General features: G+C 37.6%; 1 protein-coding gene across 2 annotated transcripts in view; it reads right to left on the bottom strand.

The window, feature by feature from the left end:
* Positions 1-13,865, bottom strand: part of VPS50 (VPS50 subunit of EARP/GARPII complex) — a 129,774-nt gene that overhangs the window by 20,932 nt on the left and 94,977 nt on the right. For both annotated transcript variants that reach the window (XR_005021273.1, XM_036863988.1), the window contains exon 21: positions 4,695-4,816. Coding sequence is in view for 1 of the 2 variants with exons in the window: in XM_036863988.1 (XP_036719883.1) it covers positions 4,695-4,816 (122 nt within the window). In the remaining variant the exon portion in view is untranslated. The remainder of the gene's footprint in view (positions 1-4,694; positions 4,817-13,865) is intronic.

Below are 13,865 nucleotides of genomic sequence, written 5' to 3'. Positions count from 1 at the left end.
AAGTAGTTTCCATTACCAATGCTTTCATACTTTCTGAGGATTGATGTTTTCATCTGGTATCATTTTCCTTCACTCTGGAAAACTTCCTTCAACACTTCTTGTATTACAGGTCTGTTGGTGACAACTTCTCTTAGTGCTTTTTTTTCTTTTTATCTGAAAATGTTTTAATTTCATATTCATGCTTGAATAGTATTTTTGGTGGCTATAAAATTCTGGATAGACATTTTTTTCTTTTCTTTCAGTGTCTGAAAGGTGTTGTTTAACTCTCTTCTAGTCTCCACAGTTTCTCATGAGAAGTCAGCTGTTAATCAGATCATTGGTCCCTTTTATGTCATAAGTCTATTAAAGTTTTCAAGAGACAATTTCCTCATGAGGTACCCCACTAGACTTTTCTTTGTGTTTATTCTGTTTGCTGTTCATTTAGCATCTTCTATCTGCAAATTTTTGGACAGCGTTTCTTCAAATATTTTTTCTACCTCATTCTGTCTCTCTCATCTCCACCTGGTATTCCAATTAAATGTATGTTTGACCATTTGATATAACTTAGCCTGTCCCTAAGGTTTTGATTGTCTTTGTTTTTCAATCTTTTTTTCTCTGTGTTCTTCATTGAATAATTTCTATTGATCTATTTTCAAGTTCACAAATTCTTTCCTCTGTCATGTCCATTTGGCTAAGTACATTCAGTAATTTTTTTTAATTGCTGGAACTGAATTTTCAGTTCTAGGATTTCTCTTTGGTTTTCTTCCTACTGTTTCTACTAGAACTTCTTATTTCTCTACTGAGATGTTCATGCATTTAAAACATGTTTTGTTTTACATTACTGAAGATAGTTAAAATGGTCCATTTAAAATCTTCATCCCTTAGTTCCAACATCTTGAGTTCAGACTATATTGATTTTCTTTTTACTGAAGGATGTATTCCTCTTTTTTGGCTCTATGTATTTAGGTAACATTGGATTGCATCATCCATTCGATTCTGGAGATTTTGGATTCTGTTATTTTTCTCCAATAAGTACTGTTTCCTTTGTTTTCAGTATGCAATTTTCTTGGCCAGGCTTGAACTATAAACTATCTCTTGTGTAACAGCTTCAGTCTCTATTCAGATCTTTTTTCTTTGACTGGCTGCAGTCAGTTTGTTCCACACAAACATGGTTCACGGGTTAGTCAGAGATGTGGGTAGACAGAAATTGCGGATCCCTCCTCTGACTCTTCCCCATCTGAACTTCTCCCTACTCTTTTCAGTGTTCCCAGTTTCCTGGCTTCACTTTTCTGGTTCCCCAATCCATAAAGACTATAGGTTTTCTTATGCGCATCTCCAGTTATGTGCCTCAGGGACTGCACTTAGTCCTGGGCTAAAGGCCACAGAGATAGAATTTTTTTTTTAATTAATTAATTTATTTATTTATTTATTTATTTTTGGCTGTGTTGGGTCTTCATTGCTCTGCCCGGGCTTTCTCTAGTTGAGGCGAGCGGGGGCTATTCTTCGTTGCAGTGCATGGGCTTCTCATTGCAGTGGCTTCCCTTGTTGCAGAGCACAGGCTCTCGGAGCATGGGCTTCAGTAGTTGTGGCACGAGGGCTCAGTAGTTGTGGTGCATGGGCTTAGTTGCTCCACAGCATGTGGGATCTTCCCGGACCAGGGCTCGAACCCGTGGCCCCTGCACTGGCAGGTGGACTCTCAACCACTGCACCACCAGGGAAGCCCGGAATTTCTTTTTATAGCTTCCCTTTCCCCAACCGCTACAGTGAACTCCCACCAGAGTCTATATGCTTCTGTTCACTCTCCAGCATCTTCAAGAAGTTGACTTTTGTTTTATAAAACATCCAGGTTTTATAACTGTTTTCTGCAGGAAATATCATCTAATAAGGTCTCAGTCCCTCATACCCAGAAATGGAAGTTAATTCATTCTTAAAAGTTTAGATTTTGAATCTGACTCTCTACAAAAAAACAGTTCCATTAATGAAAGTTAACGTTAAATGAGGCTCACAAACCGTTGTCAAGTAATAAACCTCATAAGATTTACTTGGATAAGAAATAATTAGGATATCGGACTTCCCTGGTGGTGCAGTGGTTAAGAATCACCTGCCAATGCAGGGGACATGGGTTCAAGCCCTGGTCCAGAAAGATCCCACATGCCACAGAACAACTAAGCCCGTGAGCCACAACTACTGAGCCTGCGCTCTAGAGCCCGCGAGCCACAACTACTGAGCCAGCGTGCCACAACTACTGAGCCAGCGTGCCACAACTACTGAAGCCTGCACACCTAGAGCCCGTACTCCACAACAAGAGAAGCCACTGCAATGGAAGCCTGCGTGCTGCAACTACTGAGCCCATGCACCACAACTATGGAAGACCATGAGCTCTAGGGCCCGCGTGCCAAAACTACTGAGCCCACATGCTGCAACTACGGAAGCCCGTGCACCTAGAGCCCGTGCTCCGCAACAAGAGAAGCCACTGCAATGAGAAACCCGCGTACCACAATGAAGACTAGCCCCTGCTTGCCACAACTAGAGAGAGCCCGCGTGCAGCAACAAAGACCCAACGCAGCCAAATAAATAAATTAATTAAATTATTTAAAAAGAAATAATTAGGATATCAATCCATGTCTCTTAAGAATCTACTATGTGCTTACTACTGCATTAAAGTAAGCTACAGAATGGTCTTCACAAAAGAATGTGAACAGGAAGGACCAAGGAAAACATAACTCAAGAGTTGAACAACAGAAGGCTTGAGGCAAGGCAAGACAAAGCAATACTATGAGTACCATTATTATAATAGAATCAAATGGATTAGATATATACTACAACATGATGTAGCAGGCTATAACCAGTTCAGTGAAGAGTAGGAGCTTCAGGAGTAATTAGTATGAACAGAAAAAAGTCCCTTAACCTAACGCATACACTGTGTCCCCCTCCCAGACAATGACTTTCTAGAACCCCCAGGACACAATGAGATGCTTATTCTTCCATGAGCAGCAACCGTTTAAATTCACTCATACAATTCTCTCTCTTCTGGGAAGGAAGCAGCAGTAGCCATGTTAAAAAGTGCAAGTAAGAGGTAGAGTAAATGCAGTATTTACTCATACAAACTCGCTCATATGCACATTTTGTTCTGGTTCACAGAATACAAACTGTTTCTAATACAGCATATGGGTGAACATCCAGATAGAAAAAAACCCTTATAATTAACAATATTGTTTGAATACAGTGAAACGGCTTTTACTGAGTCTTACAGGATTAAAAATGCTTTTAATATAAAATATCAGACTAATGTATTCTTTAAAACATAACAGATTTTAAATAAAATATGCAGCATTTTTACAGTGAGCACCTACCTGCACTTTGCTAACTTTCATCAGGTTCTAGTGAACCCCACTATAAACAAATCTGTGCCAGTATCTAATCAGCTAGAAAGGCACATCCAAAAGCACTCAGTTCCCAAAGTTTCTAAAGGACTCTACTTGAACACATATTATCAAAACTGTGGTCCAGAACTGTTTTAACTAATGTGATAGTCACAAGTTATGTGTGGCTATTTATATTTCAAGATAAACTAACTAAAATCAAGTACAATTAAAAATTCAGTCCCCAATCATACCAGTCATGTTTCAAGTGCTCAAAAGCCACTTATGGCTTATGGCTACCATACTGGACAGTACAAATATAGAACATTTCCATTACTGCAAAACTTGTCTTAGACCGTACTGGTCTAGAGGCACAGTCCAAGAAGACAGAGTAAAGCTCATGTAGAAGACTAAACGATTCTGACAATTGGTTAAAACTCCAGAATGTCTTTCTTCTTTAATATTTATTTATTGAGAGTGATGGATTAGTACATATTTTATAGTAACAAATTCTGCTGCAACTTAGTTTCTGATTATATTAGTATTCTTTCTAATTTTGCAGAGTTAAGAACATAGGAAATTCAGATCCCATATTAAAAGATCATGTCTTTGATATACTTGTCATCACAGCAAGACTATGAACATTTATATGATGAATGTAGTTATCCATTAAAATTCACAAGTTTTTGAAAAGGTACAAAATATAGTATGTGAAAAGTTAGTATTATGAGTATGCTTTTATACGAAAAACTGTCAAACATGTAGGTGAACTACATAATAATTCCCAAGTAACAGATCAGTTACCTGCTTAATACTGTGCTATTCTCCTTAGGAGTAGAAAAAGATAAACTCAACAAGAGCTTCGGAAACACAAAAAGGAGGTGCAGGAAAATTAATTCTGTGGCAGGTTCAGTTCAAAGATTTTCAATTATTTTAAATAAATATTTGCCATTATCTTCTGAATGTAGTAGTGCCTGCTAAGGTTGTTAGCCAATATTTAAAATGTCTCATTTACTGTGTAATAATTACACACTGGGCCAGATTTAAACAAGGCAACCTGCACATTTTTCATCACCAAAATATGTCAAGGTTAGAAATTGATGCTGCACTTTTTCTGCCAAAAATTTGAATAACATACAATATGTTTATCATATCAAAGCTTAAAATTAATGTATTTTAAATAAGGTGATGGGGCACACAAAAAGCTAATATCAAAAATATGTTGGATTTTTGATGGATAATTTTCAAATTAATGTTATTTATGTATTTTATACAGAGAGAATGAACTTTACATTTACAAAAACAAATAAATTTTAAAAGAAACAGGCTCCTCACCCCAAAAGGTTAACTTACTGAATCATTCCGACCAAAAAAGGTATATATTGCATACAAGTAATAATCAAACAGCTGAGACATGAAATGGATAACATCAAAAGCAATTGGTTTAAGAATGTTCATCATCTGCATATATTTACCTGAAAAGAAAAAAAAAATTAAATAGAACAAAATTAAAATCTGTTAGTCTATAATTATTAAGAAACCATAAAATTACTTTACCAAAATATTTTTTTAATGAAATATTACATTCCTCAGTCACACCAGCCATGCCTCAAGTACTCAACAGTCACTTGTAGCTAGTGGCTACTGTACTGGACAGCACTGATACAGAACAGTTATACCATCTTGGAAAGTACTACTGGATGGCACTGATATAAAAAAATACCTACAAAGATTTCTCATATCATTATATTTGACTGTTTGTGTTATATTTATGGAACTCTTAAACTAACTCTTCTACAATGACACTGTACAAACAACACAGTTCCTCATTTCTTGGAGATTCCATTTCAAACAATGCCTTCAAAAATGTTTAGGTGTAATAAAACAAAAGACAATGTACTTGAGGAAGAGTGGGGTTCTTTTCATAAGCTTATACACACATAGCAAAAGTAAAAAAACAAGAAGAAAAAGGACACATGGAAGACACTTCCCATTCCCCTGAATCCTAGCCCTGTGAAATCGAGCATCAGAGGCTAAGAACATTTCTTTATCACTACATCACTCAAGAGCTCAATACTCGCAAAGTGCCAAGAACATATCCCTCCTCATTCTTTCCTTTGGAAGATGCCAATATTCCACTTTTTCCTCTAAACATATGACACAGTTACAGAAAAAAATTTTAAAACCAAAATGTCTGCATTCATAAACTTGTTAATGTGTTTGAAGGGTGCATGCGAGATGGGCTGAATCGAATAACAAACAATAATGAGTCCCTAATTGTGTTTATTTTTTATAGGAAATAATAGGGAAAGAAGCATATCTATAAAAAAAACATGCTCTTCTGCAGAAGATGTTAAAACAGGCCATTTGCTTTATTTCCAAATGAGCAAATAATTCAGGTGCTGGCTCTACTTTATGTAACTGCTATAAATTTTAAATTGGTACTATTGAGGACACCAGGATTCAAGAGAAAACACATTAACTGCAGTAGAAAAAAATGACAAATTTACTCTAATGGAAATGTCTACTATCAAAACCATTTCTTTATTATCTAAGAACTCAGTCCATCCGTCTTAATTTACATGAGAAATGGTTCTAAATAATAGATGGTCAGGAAGACATACACATCGTAAAGTAAAAACTATTCAATTTAGATTCTGTTCTTATTCCTATTTACAAGTCTTTTGTTTCAGAATCATTCTTTGTAATTATTTCACATAATCAGACATTTTAAAAAAAAAATCTCAATTGAAAAATATTTGAAAATATGCTCCTAGAACATTCTGGATCACTGTGCAGATATTTCATTGACTGCAAACATATAGCTATTTAAACTGTAACTATTTACACATTAAATAATGTGATACTGTAAAGGAAAAAAATGAAAAAATGTTATATTACTTTAATCCATAAAAGAAAATTTTAAACAGGTGAATAGTAGAATGAGGAAGGATGCAAACATCTGGGTTGATACATATCCAGAATACAAAGCTCCTCTCCATTCCTAATAAGATTAACCATTGTTCATATAATTCATCTTAAGAAAGGATATAAAAATGAATTCTTAATAGGTAAAAGCTATTTTAAATGTGCATTCAGAAGGAAAAAAAAACTAGATGGTCCCAAATGCTCTGAAAAAAAAACCATAATTATATTCATTCACTCATTCAACACATTCAACAAACACTTTTTGAAAGCTTACTATGTTCTTGGCCTTGTGTTAAGACACAAGGAACTACACAGAGTCTCTGCTCTCTCACAGAGCTCCTCCCATGACCTTAAATGGTCATACGTGGAAGGCAGCCATCGATAAGCAGGCTGCCAGTATACTCAAATGTAGAAGGGCCAGAACTCTGTCTTTCCAGTTCGAGAGGGCAGAGTAGGCCTTTGGAGGCCTGAGGGAACTTATGCACCGCCTCAGACTTACTGAACTAAAAGAGAATTTTACAATGAATTAAAACATCTATGAAGAGAAGTGGGTGAGAAGGTAACAGCAGGTAGGTATGATCACCAGAAAATGAGAAATCTCAAAACATTTCTAGACCAGGGGTTGGCAAACCTTTCCTGTAAAGGACCAAAGGCTAGATAGTTTAGGCTTTGTATGTCATTCAGTCTCTGTGGCAGATACTCAGCTCTGCTGGTCTCTGTTTCAACTACTCAACTCTGCTGTCATAGCACAAAAGCAGCCATAGACAATATGTGAACAAACGAGCATGGCTGTATTCCAATAAAACGTTATTTACAAAAACAGGCAGTCAGATTGATTTGGCCTGCAGGCTATAGTTTCCCAACCCCTGTAACTAGATGACAGACAGTAGATGGAAACAGGTTGATGGAAAAATGCAAAGAGAACCACAAAGAAGGTGGAAGCTGTCCGATAGGATGTGACTGCTTAGAAGCAGCAGGTACAGCAAGAGAACAGGAGCAAGAAATAGGGCTGAGAAAGGACGGATTAATTGAAGGTCTACATATGGGACAAACTACCTGTCCACATGCCCCCAGTTACTGTTCCTCCCTAGCAGTTATTACTGTAGCCCTCCCCCACCCCTTATCAGCAGTTTCAGTTACCCACGGTCAACCTCAGTCCAAGAATATTAAATAGAAAATTCCAGAAATAAACAATTCATAAGTTTTAAATCAAGTGTTGTTCTGAGTAGCATGATGAAATCTCGTGCCATCTGGCACCATCCCTTTGTCCAGCACATTCTGCCCATTAGTCACTTAGTAGCCATCTCAGTTATCAGATCAACTGTTGTGGTATCTCAGTGCTTGTGTTCAGGTAATTCTTATTTTATTTAATGATGGCCCCAAAACGCAAGAGTAGCGATGCTGGCAATTCGGGTATGCCAAAGAGAAGTTGTAAAGTGCTTCTTTCAAGTGAAAAGGTGAAAGTTCATGACTTAATAAGGAAAGAAAAAAAGTCATATGGTGAGGTTGCTAAGATCTGTGGTAAGAATGAATCTTCTATCTGTGAAACTTGGAAGAAGGAAAAAGAAATTCATGCTAGTTCTGTTGTCACACCTCAGACTGCAAAAGATACAGCCACAGGGATAAGTGCTTAGCTAAAATGGCAAAGGCATTAAATCTGTACAATAAGATACTGTGAGAGAGAGAGAGAGAGAGAGAGAGAGAGAGAGACTATATTTACATAACTTTTATTATAGTATATTGTTATAATTTTTCTATTTTTATTATTAGTTTTTGTTGTTAATTTCTTCCTGTGCCTAATTTATAAATTAGACTTTATTATAGGTATGTATGTATAAGAAAAGACATAGTATATATAGGGTTTGCTACTATCTGTGGTTTCAGGCATCCACAGGGGATATCTTGGAACATATCCCCCACAAATAAGAGGGGACTCCTGTAGAGGCTGCCAGAATTTTCCCACAGACAAAAACAATAAAACCCCCTAGGATTCCTCTTCAAAAGAAGTAAACAAGCCCCCCCCACCCCCCAAATTGAGCAAACTTAAGAAAATAAATAAGAAAAGCTAAGGTTTCTAGTGTGGATATTGGCACCACAGATTAAAATCTATCTCATTCTGGGAATTTGGGGATCTGTCCCCATAATGTAAAGGCTACCAGTAAATCCACCCAGACCTGCCCTACTCTATACATAAAGTTCCTAGTCAGGATTCATTCTAAGGAGAAGGAGCCAGCTCCAACACAGTTCTAGTTACTCAGCAGAGGACACCCACAATGGCTATACAGGCCTTCTATTTTAGGGAAGAATAATCAAACATCACCAGGCCCATGAGGAAAATTCAGAGACTGAAAGTAAAAAGAAAAGCTGGTCCCAGAGAAAATAAAATAATTGAAGCTAAGGAAGAGAAATACAGTAATTATATAAAACCCTATAAAAGGTGAATATGGCAGGAAAAAACACAGATTATAGAAGGGTTCTTAAAGATTTAAAGTCATTAAAAATGTGATTTTTTAAATAAAAAATTAAAGAAATGGGAAAAAGGAAGTCTCCCAGAAGGTACAGCAAAAAGAATATAGAAAAATATTAGAAAAATATGACAGACATAAAGGGCCAACCTAAGAGACTAAACACTTGAGTAAGGGGAAATCAAAGAAAGAGATTAAATAAAATGGGGAGGTGGAAATCCTCAAAGAAACAGTAGTATCAGTCACAGCTGAGGAACACATGAACCTTCAGATTGAAAGGGTCACGAACTACCCAACACACTGAATGAAAAAGAACTCACACATAGATGCGTCAATAGAGAATTTTGAAACATCAAGGGAAAAAACACTAAAAGGTTTCAGAGAGAGAGAAAGAGAGAGAGAGAGAAGAAATTCACCTACAATAAAATGAATAGAACATTAGAGGTTTTAACTTTCTGAGGAAAAGTAATTTTTAATGACAATTCTATACCTAACTAAATTGTCACTCCATGAAAGAGCAGAATAAAGACATATTTAGACTGACAAGGATTCAAAACATTTACTTCTTATCACCCTTTTCTGGGCAATTACAACTAGAAGAAAGACAAACAGAAACAAACCAAGAGATTGCCTTCACACTCCTGGCAGGGAGCAGTGGGTGGGTGGGAGACACCTGCTTTTAGCCGCAAGCTCTTCTTTACTATTTAATGTGTTGCTGTGAGAGGTGCTACCTTGATAAAAAATAGAAGCATGGTTCTAAAGTTAGCCAGCCTAGTTGGAAAAATGTGGTCAGTGGTTCAAGATATGGTTCAGATGCATACCACCCTCTCTCTTCCTCTCCAGAGTTCCCGACAGAGGGCACAGAGAGAGCAGTGGACACAGCATGCTTTGGAAACACGGAGGAAGGTTACCTAATACATAGCCCAGATAATCAGAAAAGATGTCTCTTCCCAAATTACAAACTGTGAGAAGTTCCTACTCCTGCCTCCAACCTATATTATAACCTTGCTGAACTCCGTCCAGGAATTAATGCTCCAGATGTCCTCCACTGGCTGTGAAGCATGAAAGTTAAGAACTTACTGGCTCTAAGATCAGACAACCTGGTTCCACCACTTAACCAGTTATGTGACAGACATAAGGCAAGTTATTCATCTCTGGGCTTCAATTTAGTTTGTAAAAAGGGTACTATGAAGAATTCATGAGAAAATTCATGTGAAGTGTTTACATAGCATATAATAAAAGAGCAAGAAGTCTTAGCTACCTCTGCTATTATTTTAAAATAAATATACTTATGATGAATGCAAAAAGGGAGAAGTATATATAGGATGTTACGTGAAGGGAATCTAACCTAATCTAGAGATGAGGAAAAGCTTCACAGGGGAAGCACTGTTTAAACTCTCATCCTTTGCAGCAATGTGGACGGACCTAGAGATTATCATACTAAGCAAAGTCAGAGAAAGACAAATATCACACAATATCACTTATATGTGGAATCCAAAAAATGATACAAACGAACTTATTTACAAAACAGAAATAGACTGACAGACATAGAAAACAAACCTATGGTTACCAAAAGCAGGGGAGGGATAATTAGGAATTTGGGGTTACAAACTACTATATATAAAATAAATAACAAGGACCTACTGTATAGCACAGGGAACTATATTCAATATCTTGTAATAACCTATAATGGAAAAGACTTTGAAAAAGAAATATATACATATATATGTATGTATATGTGTGTGTGTGTATATATCTATATATAACTGAATCACTTTGCTGTACACCTGAAACATTGTAAATCAACTGTACTTCAATTTTAAAAAACCCCTCTCTCACCCTAAATCTAGACCATGAGTCCTTATACTCAAGGGAAAGAGACACACAGAGGGACTGGCAAAGAAACCAGCCAAGTAGCAGCACGGACGGACAAGGACGACAACCAAGAGGAACAGGACGGGGCCTGCCTTACTAGCTCATCGTAGGAAATGCAGAGAGAGGAGTGTGATTACCACAGGAAAGGTGGCCCAGGGGAATTCAGTCAGTGCGCCACAGCCCCTATGCAGAGGAGGGAACACAGGGTAAAAAGAAGTGCTGGAAGTGTGTGTGTGTATGCACATGTGCATGGGTCAGGGGTGGGGGTGAGGGGGCTCCTTCCGCTGCGGATTATTACGAGAGGAGCAAAAAGTGTTTCTCTAATACTCAGATTTTACAAATTAAGTTTTGTCAGTCCAATGTATATTGAACACCTACAAAAGCAAAAAGCACTTGGCTGGGTGCTCTATATGCTGCAGAGATGAGAAACTCTCTCCTCATGTAGGAGCTGACAATCTGATGGGGCAAAAGCAAGAACAGAACCTGAGCTGGAAGGATGTTCGTTACCCTTATTACAGTGCACTAAGTCGAGAGATCATCAATGGATATAAAGAGCACATAAAGGCAAACTGGAAATGCTATAAATGAGGAAGGAGACTTGGAGGTCAGGAGTTTTGTTTATACCTCAGGGTATTTTAATTTTTAACCATTTTCATGCATTACTTTTTCAATTTAAAACACTCCATAATAAAAGAAAAATATCAATGCCCCACCTAAAAGAATGTACCAATGAAGGAGATTTCTTCCCTCCTATTTCTGTGTTCTCCATCATATACACTGCAACTCAGCCACAGTATGACTAAATATCCCTTATGTACATATTCTGGTTTAATGTTAAGTCCTGTGCATGTGCTGGTGTGTATTTTTTCCAGCTGCTAAAGTAATAATTTTGTTGTAAGATCTGTAGGTTTTACAAACATGGGTTTCGGCAACCTATCTTCTGCCCCTCAGACCTATCACACCCGCTCAAGTGAGAGCTGCCTCCTTGGATACAAAGGCTACTTCAGTGATGAAACACATTCCCTAAAATTTCTCTGCCTCTGTCTGCAAGAAATCGTCAGGCTAACAGGATTTTCTTTTTTCACAAGCAAGCGTTCTGATTGGTCCTCTGCGCTTGTGAAAAAACGCCAAGACTTTCTAACAGATTTAGGTACCACCTGGCGCTGGGAAGCCCCATTAACACTCTTCTGTTTAATCTCTCCTAATTATGCCAAATAAATACCACTTAAAAACGACATTTTGAATATGTCTTTAATGTTCTAAAATGTGTCTCCCAACCACTGAGTAATTAGTTCCTTCATCTTCCCAGGCAACAAAAATTAATCTATCTTATTTACACAACTGTACTTCTGGCTTTGTAAGAAGAGACATTACCTTTGCCAGTTTATAGTCTTCAAGCACCTCTATGCAATAACAACCGTGGTTGGAATAGTGCATTTACTAGTTGGAGACCCCTTAGTGAGTGGTTCCCTTAAAGTTCTATTTTATGAATATGTACAATATGAAGATAAAGACATCTCAGGGAGAGAGGAAGTGGTAGGCATGAAAGTCTACTGGGGAATAATGGCAGCACCTAATCCCAGCCCTAAATGGAAAGACATGAAAGTTAAATTTTCATACTAGGCCTTGTTTCCTAATTGCAACTCTAGTAAAAGACCTAGTGGGAAGAAGACTGAAATGACAAAGGTCAGATTCTCTTCCCTGAGTAAGGTTTTATTCAGGACTGCTCTGGCTTTATATGGCTGATTACCAAAGGCCCATAAGCATGCAGCTTTTCTGTTTCTGTAAGTCCACTGTTAGAAAACAGTGTCCACTGTGTTGGTCAGTAATCCTTATATAAGAATTCGTTGTTACTGTCTTCTGAACTTAGCACCAGCAGCACACTTCTATCATTATAATATCCCTTCTTAGATAATGAGAATAGCACAATGCATTGTTTCTTCATTTCCTTATGCCTATCAAGAAGTGAAGATTTGGATTTGTCTGCACTGAACTGAATAAAACATGACTTCCCCCTCCTCAATTTTGTTGTGGCTTTATATCTGATTTGATTTGAGTGAATGTATGTCTTTTAGAGTAAAAAGCAGTATGATGACCTCTAGTCCTTTTTGAACTAGGAAAGGAAAAAAATATATATAACCACTTAAATGTGGTTGATTGTATTATTTTCCCCAATTATCTGCTCTTCCCCACCTCCACTCCTTGTAAGAGGATTATGCATCCTTGTCCACTGCCCTGGACTGGTTGTGCCTTCCTGTGACAGAAGTACACTTCTCTCTTCCAGTCAAGCCTGACTTGCTATGACCAGTGACATGTCAGGGTGGCACATCAGAGCGGCAGCTTTAAGAGTCATAACATGGTTCAGCTCTACTCTTCTCCCCAAATCCCAGATTGCTGCTACTTTTTCAGCCTGCATCTCAGAATGAAGACATACATGGGGCAGAACTAAGATGATCAGGAGTCAATATGCATCACGATAAACCTCTGGGTTGAAAGCCACTGATGTGTTAGGGTGTTTTGTTACTTCAACATAACCGAGCAAAAGCTGACTTCATTCAACTACATCTCAAGCATGTATCCAGACACCGAAAACTACAGTGAGTACCTAAGACTGAGGAGCATGACAGGGACTTTGGAATATCCATCAGTGAGGACCTTGTAAGGCAACTGAGTACACTGACCCTGAAGAATGGATTGGGGAAGGGGAAGTACAAGGAAAGGAAGGACAGTATAACTACCACCACATATCTGAAAAGTGACCACATGGAAGAGTAGGAGAAAAAAGTATAGACTTACTCTTTTTGCTTTTAAGGGCGTAACTAAGACCAGAGGGTAGAATTAGAGACAGAGACAGAGATAGAGATTTTGGTTTAGCATGAGGACGAGATTTCTACCAATTAAATCAGTCTAACAGCAGAATGAGTAGTCTTGCAAAGTAATATGCTTCCAGCAACTGTAACACATAAAACAGAGGCTAGATGGCCACCACATATCAGATGCAGTACAGAAAGAAGTCCTCATTCTGTGGTAAATTATACCAGATGACCTCTTCAGAATTCTTCTAATTCTGATTCTGTAAATTCTAGAGACTAACTCATGATGCTAGGTTCAGTTAGTTAGCTCTCCTGGATAAAGAAGAAAAGCTAATTCCCCAGCAATAATCAGCCATACAACAGCTTTTTAGATCTGTCATTTTTCTGTGTCATAAAAATACATAATTTTTCTTTTCTGCTCAGTTCATTATTACTTTTCCACA

Source organism: Balaenoptera musculus, chromosome 9 (genome assembly GCF_009873245.2).
Source record: "Balaenoptera musculus isolate JJ_BM4_2016_0621 chromosome 9, mBalMus1.pri.v3, whole genome shotgun sequence".
Lineage (NCBI taxonomy): Eukaryota > Metazoa > Chordata > Mammalia > Artiodactyla > Balaenopteridae > Balaenoptera > Balaenoptera musculus.
This window is presented reverse-complemented; position numbering and strand designations above follow the sequence as displayed.